The 13,901-nt window shown below is 50.7% G+C and overlaps 1 protein-coding gene across 2 annotated transcripts in view; it reads left to right on the top strand.

Annotated features, from left to right (window-relative positions):
* The first annotated feature begins 9,230 nt into the window (after positions 1-9,230).
* AGO2 (argonaute RISC catalytic component 2) overlaps positions 9,231-13,901 on the top strand; it is a 91,419-nt gene continuing 86,748 nt past the window's right edge. Inside the window, exon 1 of one of the 2 annotated variants that reach the window (XM_065903367.1) lies at positions 9,231-9,405. In XM_065903367.1, coding sequence (XP_065759439.1) covers positions 9,384-9,405 — 22 coding nt within the window. In that variant the 5' untranslated portion in view covers positions 9,231-9,383. Of the gene's footprint in view, positions 9,406-13,639; positions 13,744-13,901 lie in introns of those variants that run through there. The other variant, XM_065903366.1, reaches the window with a different exon arrangement.

The raw sequence follows: 13,901 nt of genomic DNA, 5'->3' as shown, positions 1-13,901 counted from the left end.
GCTTTCCTCACCCTGAGGGCAGAGCTCATGGAAGGGTCAGCCGTGGACCGTCACGCAGAACTGTCACAGGGAGGTCACTGCTTGACTTCAGCACGTCACCCGTGAGGGGTCAGAGCTGCCATGCTGCTGACACGAACAGGGCCGGCACTGATCTCTCCAGAAACGAGCCTTGTCTCAATCGGGCCAGCAGTCCTTCCCGGGTCCCTGAGCTACTCCCAAAGGAAAACCCCATTCTTTGCTTTAAAAGACGTGTTTCCACCAAGAGTGCAGTTTTCACGGCTAAGAATTATTCCTCCAAATGTATGATATACTTGTATTTTGATCAGTTGTGAACTGATAACTAATGATCAATAAATCCAGAAGAATTGTTTTTTTTTTTAACACGGCCTCACAGGAACTAAAAAATATTCAACATTTCAATTAATATACATGTTTGTGTTGTAGAGAAGTATGTCGTAGGGTGAGCCATGTGACTCAAATGGTAGAGATGGTTTTTGCGGGTAACAAAGACATGGCGGGTCTCGGCGATGAAGAGGATCCTCGTGTGCTGTTTGTAACGTAACGTGGTGAATGTCAAATCAATGTGGTATTCATATCCCATCTGGTTACATTTAAAAGTGATACGACAGTTTTATTTTTAAGTGTCAATATTTACAGTATGCCAGAAATTGTATTCTTTGTAGCTGTTTAAACTTATGCAATCTTTTAGGTGTCAACTTAATGTGTGAGGGGGATAGAAATGACTTCAGGGATTATGTGAACAAAACTGGGGACCAGCGATGCCAGTGCATCAGTGAACCTCGCCGTCGGAGGAAACCAGGAGACAGGCTGCGGGCCCCTCAGCGGGACAGCCCCTCCACGCCCGATCGGGAGGCAGCTGGTGTCAGGATCAGATGAGGCCGCTTCCTTCAAGCCTGGCCTGAGGACTGAAGGAGGAGATACACGTGGTGCCAAGAACAGACCCTGGGGCCGGAGGAAGCTCTCAATGCCGGGAGGTGAATAACAGCCACGCTCAGCTCTGCTTTCTCAGGAAAGGCAGAACGAGACTCTTCTCAAGAAGGTGGATCGAGTCCCCTCGTCCTCTGCTGACTGTACTGCATCCAGACACGTCCCAGTTCTGGTCTCCCGGTGTGCCCGGCCGTGGAGAGAGGAGGACACAGGGGCCCTCTGGTGGGTGCTGGGGGACCATTACAGAGCACCCACTTGCATTCCAGGCCCCACAGTAGGAACAAGATCTGTGTCCTCTCGCCACTGATCACACCACCCCAGGCGGTCCCAATGAGGATGCCACACTAATCCCAGCAGGTCAGGGTCCAGGAGACTCCACCCACGGCCTCTTCAGAGAAGACAAGCCATCTAGCTTCACCAGGATGACCTTCACGAGACAGAAACCTGAGCACAGCTTCAAAGTGAAAGTGTGAGTTGCTCAGTCATGTCTGACTCTTTGCGACCCCATGGACTGTGGCCTGCCAGGCTCTTCTGTCCATGGAGTTCTCCAGGCAAGGATACTGGAGTGGGTTGCCATTCCCTTCTCCAGGGGAATTTCCCAACACAGGGATTAAACCTGGGTCTCTTGCATTGGCAGGCAGATTCTTTACCAATTCTTTACATTGACAAAGAGCCTGATTCTAGTCAGAAGCAGAGGTGAGATTCTAGATGTGGGCAGAAGACAAGCGTGTGGGCCTGTGACTTCCTCCAATGTGAACACCCAGATTTATCTCTAGGCTCGCTTTTCCTAACTCCCTCAAACCCAGCTCAGAGCAGCATGAGGACAAGTGATGAAGGCGGTCAGGATGGCCCCACGCAGAGCAGGGTGGAGGGTTGAGGACTGTTCCCGAGGAGGCAGGCCACACCCGACTGTGTCTTTACCCCCACCAGCAACAGGATGGCGTGTGAAGCTTTTCACGCTTTGAAAAGTGTGGTGACTGGATGAGGGCAGGCCCAGGGGCCTCGGGGACTGATGTCAACAGGTAGCCCAGGCGTTCTCTGGTGAAGAGGTGACTTCCTCGGTCATGGAGATGGGTTGGCTGGTGATGGAGAGGAATGTCTAATATGAAACATTAGGGGAATTCCCTAGTGGTCTAGTGGTTAGAACTCAGTCACTGCTGGGGGCCTGGATTCGGTCCCTAGTCCGAGAACAGATCCCACAAGTCATGCGGTGTGGCCAAAAAAAAGAAAAAGAAAATCTTTATCTATCCCATGAAAACAGCCTCCTGTGTTGGCGTCATGTCTGACTCTTTGCGACCCCCATGGCCTGCAGCACACCAGGCTTCCCTGTCCTGCACCACCTCCCGGAGTTTGCTCAGACTCATATCCATCGAGTCGGTGAGGCCATCCAACATCACTGTACTGTCTTACAAAGTTGTTATTGCTTCACCTTTCATGTGAGTCTGGAATCTCCCTGGAATTGAGTTGCGATGCATTTTTCCTTGTGGATCCCTGACTGTCCCAGCGCCGCTTATGAGAAAGCCATCCTCGCCCAGTGCCCTGATATGTGCGTGTTCTCATCAGTCAAGCCCGCACACATGTGGTTGCTCTCTGGGCTCTGTCTTCTCCCACCCGTCTCTGTCTGTTGACAGGGCAGTGCCACTCTGTCTTCATCACTGCGGCTTCACAGGAAGTCCTGACCTGGGAGAGCAAACCCTGCCAACTGGTTTTTCTTCTCAAGAGTGATGTGGCTGCTTTACCCTTAGTGTTTCCACACAAACTGCAAAATAAGCTCGTCAAGGTCTGTCCCCTGCCACCACCCCAACAACAGCAACAGAAACAACCGATTGGGATTGAATGTATAGATCAGTTTGTGGACAAGTGACATCTTTACATTAGTGAGTCTAGGAAATGCTCTCTTTCTCTATTTATTTAGGTCTTACTAAATGTCTCAGTAATGTTTTATAGATTTCTGATGTGTTGTGCACATCTTTTATTACATGGATTCCTAGATTTTTTGATATTTCATTCTGTTTACATTTAATTTTAAAAATTGTCCCCAGTACATAGAATTATGGTTAATCTAAAAATACTGACCTTACAGCCAAAAACCTTGGTGAATGATAGTTTTTCAGTAGATTATTTCAAAGAAACATCACACTAAATGATAAGAATGACAGTATAAAGCTATCGTTGTGCTGAGTTAAAAATGAATACTTGTTAGCACTTTATGTGCTTTAATGTTTGCTTAATGGCTTCTCCCAATAGGAAAAATAGTTTGTATTTGTTTCTTTTGACTCCAGGAAACGCTACAGGTTGTATACACCACATCTGCATTCACCCCCAAGGTCTCTGGAGAATGTGCAGCAGGAGAAGTTACAGCAGGAACGAGTCAGTGGCTTGGTGGGGGAGGCGGTGGTCCTCTCCAGACACCTGGGCTGTCCTCAGGCTGGGACCAAGGGAGGCAAGGCCACCCACACCTGGCAGGTGGGACCCAGGGTCCTTCAAAGAGGGCCTGGATCTTGCGTTAAGTTGAAGGTGCATCAAGTAAGTGTGCCCACTGGAAGGTGGAGGTCAATGGACATCAATAATGGACATCAATGAAGATCAGTGCGCATGTCAAAAATGCAGCAGCTTAAGGAGAGACCGTTCATAAAACCAAAAGGACTCATCCTGTCTGGGGAAGCAGAATGTGAGCTCACAGAGGGCAGAACGTGATGTGCAAGCCCCGCTAGGCACCAGGCCATCAGACCCCTAGAGGGTGGTGGTGGCAGATCCGAAAGAGGCTCTCACCATGTCACCACGACACCATGTGGTCACCTCCATGGCCTTCCTGGTGCCTCACCTCCAGGCTCCATGGGGTGGATAGAGCTGAGGGGTCTGGAAGGCTCCTGTTCCACCGCCAACCCACTTGTCTCTGGTCGGACAACGAGGCTGTCTTTTGGCCGCTTCTGTTACCCCCCCAGTAAAGGTGGCAGTCAGGAGAATACAGCCTGCACAGTATGCTGAGTAGCCACACGACACTCTGGGATGTCACGTATAAAGACGTGTGCCAAACATCACCTGAATTGCTGAGCGACTCAGCTACTCACTTAGTTCTTCCAGGACAGCATGGCAGCTCTGTGGCATTTCAACTCTTCAGATGATCAGTAATTTGCACTCAATGGGTAATCCCATGACACCCAATGTGTATGTTTAGTATTTCAATGACAGACGGAGGAAACCAACAAATAAACAGGTAAAGCTCTGCCAGTGCACATATGTTCCTGGTATTTTTTTTTTGACAGTCCTTGATGGTAGGGATGGAACCGGCTACTTGAGCAGTGGGGTTGGGGGTTACAGAGAAAGGGCGTTACAGGGTTGGTAGTTGACCTACAGCCCCCATCCTTGAACCCGAGGGGGACCACACAGGTGACTCATTCACACAGCTTCCGGGAAAATGACCTTGCTTGGGAGTTTGGCTTGTATTGTAACTCCCCAGAAAGTACTTTCAGACATCTTAGAAACTGTTTTTTTAGAGGTTTAAGTCTAGGACCTGACTTCTCCAGGCAGGAAAGAGATGTTTCTTGCAAGATACATTGGCATTAATCTAATAATTCTGTCCTATGGTATCTGTGTGTGTTTGCAGGGGTGGGCTTCTAGCACACAGAGTGTTTGTATTATTAACCTTTTTGCTTTGAGATTATTGTAGATTCATGTGCAGTTAAGTAAGAAATAAAATGGAGAGATCCCAGCTACCCTTTATCCATCTTCCCAAGGGTAACAGCTTGCAAAACTACCATACAATATCACAGCCAGCATATTAACTTTGACAAAATCAAGATACAGAACTTTTCGACCACCAGAAGGGTCCTTCATGGCACCCTATCATAACCCACCACCTTCCCTACCACCTGCCCCTTTTCAGCTCCTAGCAACCACTAATCTGTTCTTCCTTTCTATTATTTTGTCATTTCAGGAGTGGCATATAAAAGCAATCATACAACATGTAAGCTTTTGGAACTGGCTTTTCCTCCCTCTGCATAATTCTTGAGATTCATCCAAGTGGTTGTGTATAATTTGCTCCTTTTTACTGCTCAAGAGTGTTCCATGGTGTGGACCAACCACAGTTAGTTTGACCATTCATCCATTGAAGGACATTTGGGTTGTTTCCAGTTTTAGGTTATACAAATAAAGCTGCTATAAATATTCATATACAGGTTTATGTTGTAAACATGAGTGGTCACGTCTCTGGGAGAAATGCCCAGGAGTTTGACTTCCTGGGTCGTGTGGTAGCCGTACGTTTGATTTTTGAGAAACTGCCAAACTGCTTTCCCTGAAGACTCTACCATTGGATGTTCCCAACCAGCAAAGCAGGACTGATCCAGTTTCTCTAAGTTCTCCTTAGGTTTGTTGCCGTCACTGGTTTTTAATTCCAGCCATTCTGATGGGTGCATGATGTTATCTTATTGTGGTTTGAATTCAAATTTTTCTAGTGGTCAGTGATGTTGAACCTCTTTTCACGTGACTGTTTGCATGGGCATCTCCTCTGTCGTGAACGTCTCTCCATTTCTATTGCCCACGTTCGAGGACTGTTTGCTCTTCTACAGTGGGATTTTGAGAGTTCTTTCTATTTCTAGATCCTGGTCCTTTGTCAGATGTGCTCCGTGCAAATATTCCCTCCTACTCTATAGCTTCTCTTTTTATGCTTTTAACAGAGGCTTTCAGAGAGCTTTAATTTTGATGAAGTCTAGGGTATACACTTTTATTTTTATGGATTGTCCCTAAGAACTGCTTGCCTAGCCATAGAACCCAAAGATTTTTCTCTCTCCATTATTTTTAAAGTTTTATAGCTTTATGTTTACATTTAAATCCTTCCTCTTACTTTGAGTGAGTTTTTTCGTGTCAGTGGCATCCTGGCTGCTCTTTCCTCATTACATGGAGGAGCAGACACACTCCAGAGTAAGCTGTGTCTCCTGTACATAGATTTAGGTCATAGATTAGGAATCCCAGGCTTCCAGGTTCCAGGGGATGACAGCTCACAGTGGATGCTGCAAGGAGGTGGACCTGCTTGTTTGTGTATTCAGGATTCTTGACTTAGCCTCTGTTGGGTGCATAAATGACAAAAGTGATTTACGTATTCAAACTAACTGGTTTCCGTTTAATGTCACATTAGTATGAGGAAATTGCTTAGGAGTGTAAGCACATTTTTCCTGAAATGAAAAAATGTGTTTCATTTGTTCCTGAAATGTTTCATTTGTTCATTTTTCCCAACATGAAACAAATGTGTTTCACTTGTTCCTGAAATGATAGGATCCAGGGAAATCCCTAGAATCAAAACTCAATACTGTGTTAAATGCTCTGAGAAGGGCTGCAGTCAATGCATCTATTCAGTGTTGTTTAACTCAGTGCATCCCAGTTTATGTAACCTCCTAACCCCTCATTTATCACATGCAGAACATGTTTTTGGAAACTGTTTTATTTCAGTGCCCACACTTTATTCTTGAAGAGACAAAGGAACCCTGCATTGAGCGCCTATGGGCCTGATGACCACAGCAGCAAGCTGGGTGTTTTCCAAGTGTCTTTTGCTTTCCTGCGGAGTTACTGCTCCAGAACCAGTGACTCCCATGTGCAGACCTGGGGGATCCCTGGCTGTGACTACAGCCCTGCAGGTCTAGCCAAGCAGAGGGATCCATATAGGATTCAAGTATGTACAGAGCAGTGAATTACATCAGGGAGAAAGATTGGGCCCCAGAAGACCTGTGAATCCACCCCATGTGGTCAGCACCCAAGTGTTGGAGGAACAGGCCTGGAGAAACAGAGATGAGCCTAGAGGCATTTCACACACAGCTGAGTGGACTGGACTAAATGGGTTAAGTGAACTCACTCCTCAGGGGAGAGGCAGAAGGCAGAGGGGCCTGGGTTTTTTTTTTCCCCTGGACGGTGAATATTGGCGTACTGGGCACACAGGAGAAAGAGCTGGGAGGAGGGGACAGGAGAGGGACGTGGCTTAACGAGGTAGGCCTGGAGCTAGTGGGAGACGAGGGAGAGAAAGCAGCCGGATTCCCACCACTGGGAGAGGTGGGCGAGGGGGTCCCCTCGTGGGGGAGCAGGAGCGGTGGGCAGGCTTGCGCGGGCTCTCTGCAGAGAAGTGCTCAGGAGACCTGGTCTGGTCAGACCTTCAGAGGAACCCTTGCAACAGTTACCCAACACAAGCGATCAAAGAAGCGGAAGGCTGAAAGGAAGGGAGGTGGCAATTGTAGCAGAGTGGCAAGGCCTAGGAATGATGAAAATAGCGTGGTGGGAACACCAGGGAGCCGGGCAGAACCGGAGCAGCACTGGGCGTGGAGGGTTCCTAACTAGAGTGACAACATTTATGATTATGATTTCTAAATGTCTTTATGGTGAAATATAGCGAAGGTACAGAAAAGTATATAAAAGTAAATGGGCAGCTTAAGAGACTTGCATAATGACTGGCGCCGTCAGGGGCAGGACGGCCTCAGCCCACAGCCCCAGGCCTCTGGTGGTCTCAGCACCGCTACCCACAGTAGGACCCCCATTCTGATGCTTAGGTAAAACCTTTTCCTTTCTTCAGCATTTTACTGCTCAATGACGCTTCCTGGAACGATGTAGTTCGATTTGCCTAGTTTTAGAACTTTTATAAATGGACTCATGCAGTATGGTTTCTGGCTTCTTTCACTCAGCCTTGGAGAGACTCATCCACGTTGTCCTACTTCGATGAAGGGTGTTCATTTCCATTGCTAGATTCCACCCGGTGAGCAAACATTCTTCTCATCACCTGTTCTAAGGCTGATGGCACATCTGGGTGGTGCCCAGTCCCACCCTGGCATGCCTTCTTACCCAGGCTATACCTGGGCTCCTAAACACACGTTCAGCTGAGTAGCGGCCTAGGGTCACCTGTGGATTTGTGTTTCCACAGCATGAGGGTCAGGTGGAGAGGTGGTCTGGACCCCTATGAGGGTGGGGGTGGTGGGTAGAGGACTAGATGGGGAAGAATGGACATCTCTGAGGCTGATGCCATGGGGCCCCCTCATTTATATCAATCACTGGATGAAGATGGAAGTCCTTTTATGTTTCTTTCTGGAGGACAGGTGGATTCTCTTGCTTTTATTTAAGAATTCCTTGAGAATTGCAGAGAGAGAAACAAACCTATTGGACGCTTGCAGGCAGAACTCCCGTTCATCTTTGTACCATCGTAGGCCAGTGGAACACACAGTCACAGGCACTCGGTGTCAGACAGTACTTGCTTACCGGAGGAAGAAAGGAGCAGGCAAATATGTTAAAAAGATGACAAGCAATTTTGGACTGTATTTCACCTTCCGGTTGCTAACCCCTCATCAAGTAGGGGAGAAAGGAGTTGACTTCTGGCTGGCCTCCCTGGAAATGACTCCGAAAACCAAAAACAAACTGGATGCAGGGGTTTGGCTGGAGGGAGAACGTTTCTGCACGAGGAGGGCGAACACAGAGATGTACGGAAGAGCACGGGGGGTTCGATAAAGGGTCCCAGGTAAAGGACCAGAGGAGGCCCCGAGGGCTGCAATGAGGAGTTAACAGTTTGATCTGATGATCCCTGATAGCGGCTAAAATTGACCTGAAGCTCTTTACAGGGATTCTCTAGGTAGGTTCTCCGCCGGGAGGTGGCGGTGTGGTAGTGTGCGAGGACCCGGGCGCGTTCAAGTTCAAGTTCCCGGTCCGGAGAAACCTTCGCGACATTGTTTCCTTTATCGCTTAAAAGAGCCCAGCTGCAACGCCGGGGCGCCCGGGCGCGGGCCGCAACCGCGTCCACACGGGGCCCCAGCTCGTCCGGCGCGGCGGGGGCTCGGGATGGGGAAGGGTCTGCCCGCGCGCGCCAGGGAGGGGAGGGCTGTGTTTTCTTTTCTTTCTTCCCGGTCTCGGCGGCGGGGGTGCGGGGGCAGCGACGCGCCGCCCGCTCCGCCCATTCGGAGGAGACGTCGCGCTTCTGAGTGGCTGCAGAGCACCCCCCCGGCCCCGCGTGCGTCCCGGCTGCCGGCCCCCGCCCCTCCGCCGCGCCCCCAGCCCGCCTCGGCCGCCGAGCGGGTCCGCCCCTCCCCTCTCCTCCCCTCCCTGCCCCGCCCCTGCCGCTCCCTCGCCCCGCCCCCGCCGCGCGGGCCCCGCCCTCCCCTCCAGCTCCCTCGCCCCGCCCCCTGTCGCGCGGGCCCCGCCCTTCGCCCCGCCCCCGCACCTCCCGCACCTCCCTTCCCCTCCTGCCCCGCCCCCGCCCGCTCCCTCGCCCCTCCCCCTCCCCTCCCCTCCCCCTCCCCCGCCCGCCCGCCCGCCCGCCTCCGCCCGCCGCCCCGGCCGCGTCGGGTAAACCTGTTTGGCGGCCGCGCCGGGGCGGATCGTGCGGCCGGCGGCTCCCTCGCGGCTCGCGGCGTCGGGGCCCGTGGCGCGCGCGCGGCCGCCCCTCTGCCCCGGAGCCCCTCGGCGGCGCCACCATGTACTCGGGAGCCGGCCCCGGTGAGTCCGCGCGCTCCTCCCCGCGGCGGTTGGCGGGCCGGTTGCGAGCGCGGCGCGGGCGGGCGACCGCGGGCCGAGGGATCGGGGGGCCCGGGGGTCGGGGGGCTGCCGGCCGTTCCCTCGGTCCCAGGGCGGACACGCGGTCCCAGCCTCCTCCTCGGGCCCGAGTCGTCGGGGCGCCCCGCGCGGCCTGGGCCCTCCCCGCGCCCCGTCTCCGCCGCGGCCCGGCGGGCTGGGACCGGGCCGGAGCGTGGACTGGGCCAGGCGGCCCGCGTGTAGGCCTGAGGCCCGGGCACCCGCCTGCCCGGCCTCCTGCGCCCGGCGCCTGGGCGCCTGGGCCCCTGCGCCGCGCGGGGCCGGCGGGGCAGAGGCCGGGGCCGCGCTCAAAGCGCCCGGGGGCGGAGAGGCCCCGGCCGGGGGCGCCGAACTCGGGGTGCGGGCGGCGCGGGGAGGAGCGCGGCCGTTGGGCGCAGACCGAGCCGCGGCGAGCCTGGAGCGCTCTCAGTTTCGTTTTTCTTTCTGCCAGCACTTCTGCGGCCCCTTCTCCTAAGGAAAGTCTGGAAATGCTGAATTTTGGCCAATTCTTGCTGGTAGTTAGGACCGCGGACAGAGAGGGATAGGAAGGCGCCCTAAAACCCTAAACCTGCGCGCGCCTCATTTTTATTCCAGACACACAGGCTCCTTATTCAAGTGTTAATTGCCTTTTACAATCTACTAGAGGAAGGTGAGGGGATGTGCTGATTTCCTTAGCGTCTTTTCTCACTAGCCAGCCTCCCTCTCTTTAGAAAAGTTCTGAAAAACTTAGAGCAGTAACACATTTTTTAAAGAACTTTTTTGGGGGGATGCAGAGTAGACGGGCGATTAACTTGCTGGGCCAAGAAAATGGTCAAATGTTGTTAGGCTTTTCCCCTTCTCCCGCCGGGCACGTGGCTTCTAAATTTCCCGCTGGCCCTGCCACTTGGACAAGACACATCCTGTCCCCTTTGTCCACCAGGCTCCAGCGGGCTGCAGGCCCTGCCGGCTGGGTCCTGCCTTCTGCGGGCCCTGGCCCTCCCCAGCCTCCTGCCGCTGGGGCTTTGGCGGGACCTGTTGAGGCTCTTCTGATCCATTTGCATCCCGTAACACTTTCTGCTCACAGTCCGGTGCCTTGTCAATACTCACTGTCTTGTTTTCTGATGTCACTTAGTTAGAAAGCTTCTCCAAGGCTGAGCCAGAGCAACTTTTAAATTGCTCTCAGCAATTTGATAGAAGAATGGTTTTAACTGTAATGGTTTTAACTGTAATCTGGAAGGTGACTCAGCCCTGGTGGGGAAAGGCCCAGGGCTCCAGTAACAGTCCTGGGGGCAGACAGACTTGGCTTCTTAGAACCCTGGGTGGGCAGCTCTTACCCATGACGTGGCAGGGTAGCCCCCACACCTGGGTGAGTGAGAATCTCCCCACCCATCCCTCTGAAGGAACCCAGCAAGTCTTAGCCACTACACTGAACATTTTTTCAGATTTTCAGTATAAAAGCTGGAGGCCCAGAAAAAGTGAAGAACCTTGGGGAAGGTCAAGCTTTTGTGTTGCGTCTGACGTTAACTGACCCACTGGACAGCTTGCTAAGTTGGTGGTGGTCATTTTGAAGATGGACAGCAGAGGCACAGAGAGGTTATGAGACTTTCGAAGGTCATCCAGCCAGCGAGCAGTAGGACGATGTGTGTGATTCCAAGCAGACTCTCCATACACTCCCTTTAGAGAAGTGGCTCTCGGTCCTTTTGACCTTGACCCCCAAGAAGAAACACCTGTTACATGTAGACTGGACCCAGGGCTCGGGTGTTAGAGTATAATTGAAACACGAGCTTCAGGAAGCATGCTCGCCAGTGCTGTGTGCTCTGCACTGGGATATTTTTTTGTCTATTTTCCAAAAAGCTTTAGTTCTCTGAATCTCCAGGCTCGTTCCGGGTTCTCCATGGCTCTTGGAAGAATCTTGCTCTGATGTGGGCCTGTGCATCATGGCCTGGTGGGGAGGGGGCCTCTCATTCACTGTTTGCAGATAAACCTGTTCTGATATCGGACAGCTTTGGTTGAAAAAATAAATGAGTCTGTAGGATAGTTCCTAGCCAGTGAACGGCAGGATGGGAATGAACCCAAATTTCAGGCTCTACAAGCGTGCTGTAATTATAAGGTTTTGATGCAGTTCAGTTTTATTCTACACACTCAGGCTTTTAATTTTATTTAAGAGGGGTATTTGGAATAGAGTCTCTTCGGTGAAACTCTTTTTAATGTATTTCCTAATTTAGAATAATAAGACATTTGAACTGGATTGTAGAAAAAATTACAAATGGTTTTGCTACTTCCCATTTTAATATCCTTATTAAGTGACTTACTAACTCAATTAACTTAAAAAATAGAGTCTTGTGATGGACTGTGTTGTGCCTGTTAGAAATGCTATTATGTATGTGAATTGGTATCTGGACTCTAAAGTTAGGTAGTTACTATTTCTTAGTTTTTTGGTTTTGTTTATTTTTTTAATTATTCGAAAGAGTTAGTGGTTTAGGATGGGTGGATTCTCCAGTGACCCTGAACCTTCATAGATGAACAATTTTTTTTCCCCCCAAACCACTTAAAGACGTTAAAGGGAATCTCAGTATTGCCTCCTGAAGGGGGCTTATTGGTCAGTTTCACTGTGCTCAGACTCTTGTGGGTTACATTCCTCACAGACCTGCTACAAAGTAACTTCTGCCACATGGAAGTCTTGTTGGAAAGTTGTCTGAACAGGATTGTGACTTTTAAGAATGAGGGACTTTCACTGTGGTTTCTAGAGTCATTTCACTCCTCCTGCACCCCGCTGCTTCTCACCCCCACCCCCAGTCATCTCAAAGAAGATCTGGGCCAGTTACTGGGCCAGTCTCCAGTAACGGGGCACCTTTGCCGAGCGGCAGCCGGCGCTTTGCCCCGGGAGCTGCTGCAGCCACAGGGCATGGCTGGCTTGTGGTCCAGCTCTCCTTGACGGATCTGTTAAAACTTGAAGGATTTAAGTTTAAATGTGAAAGGTTCAACTCCTAAAACTTATGCAGTTCAGAAGAATATTGTTTCCTGTTAACTTCAAGTTTGTGTCAGAGTTTTTAAAAGACCAGTAGAGTTTATTCTTTTTAAAAAAAAATATATATATATATATATATATTTTTTTATTTTTCAGTGGGTTTTGTCATACATTGATATGAATCAGCCATAGGAGTTTATTCTTTATAATCTGTTATGCAACACTACGGCAGAGTCCCAGTCTGATAAAATATATTTTTGTTTTGTGAATTGCTATTGTGAACACTCAAAATGTATCGCTTGATTTTTAAAACAGTATCTATATGTGAAATAATCTAAAATACACAGAAGTAGAGTGACTGGTATCATACGCTCCCATTTATCCATCACCAGCCTCAGCAATTATCAAGATTTTCCCCATTTGCTTCACATCTTCCCTTTCCCCCCTTTTCTCTGTGGAGATAGTCTAAAGTGGATTCCAGCCCTGTGGTTTCACCCTGAATGCTTAAGTAACGTGTCTGAAGAATGGGGGCATTTAAAACTCAATGCTGTTGTCACACTTAACAGTCCATAATCAATTTCTCTCATTATCTCAGAAGTGTGTTTACTTCCTGGTTGTTTTGGGTCCTGAATTTTGTTAAAAGTTCACACATGAATTTGGTTTTACGCCGTTGAGGATCTTCAGAGTCTCCCGCTACCCCCCACCCCACTGACTTGTAAGATCTCTTCTTCAGAGGCTGTGTATCTTTCCCCCTAGTTTCCTTTAATTGTTTCTAGAAAGAAGCCGGCTGTTCAGGGTCCCTGGGCTTCCTTGGGGAAGGCTGATGAGACCCAGCCGCTCATGACTTAATTCAGACACACTTATCTTCAGCGACATTTTGGGGCCGGCCACTTGGCATCCCCAGGAGGAGGGAAGGACCAGCAGGCTATGCGGGGAGAACCATGTGTTGTGTTTGCATGCATCAAGTTTGAGGTTTTGGGCGACTGAGGCGGCGTTGGAGGTGGTCTCGGGCTCAGGCGGACATGAGTTCGTGGACCAGCCCACAGCCTGGGTTCGGTGAGTGGGACCTGGCGCCCACCCCACCAGCTGGTCTCAGAATCACCTGAAGGCTTTTCTCCACCTCTGCCCCTGCAGACCCAGGAAATTATATTTTGCAGGTGTCCCAGGTGCTTGCTTTTTAGAAGGAGCTTGAGACCCATTGGTGTTGGGAGGCGGGGCCGGAGAGGATGTTGAGATGAGCCTGGAGCAGCCTCCACGGAGCACCTTCATTGGGGGTCGCCCCCGGGAGCAGCCCGTGCCTGAAACACACCTTGGAGGTCAGCCCCCAGAGAGTGGGGTCGCCGGCCGGGGTGGGTGGGGGTTTGGGTGTGTGTCTAGGTGAGAGTGTGGGTGTGCTAAAGGGCCTTTATGATGGACCATAAGAGGTTAAGTTTACCTGTGGTTCCCTGCCTGGTAAAACTTAAAGGTCTGATTG

Source organism: Muntiacus reevesi, chromosome 12, assembly GCF_963930625.1.
Source record: "Muntiacus reevesi chromosome 12, mMunRee1.1, whole genome shotgun sequence".
NCBI lineage: Eukaryota > Metazoa > Chordata > Mammalia > Artiodactyla > Cervidae > Muntiacus > Muntiacus reevesi.
Note: the sequence above shows the minus strand (reverse complement) of the source record. Positions and strands in the feature narration are given on the sequence as shown.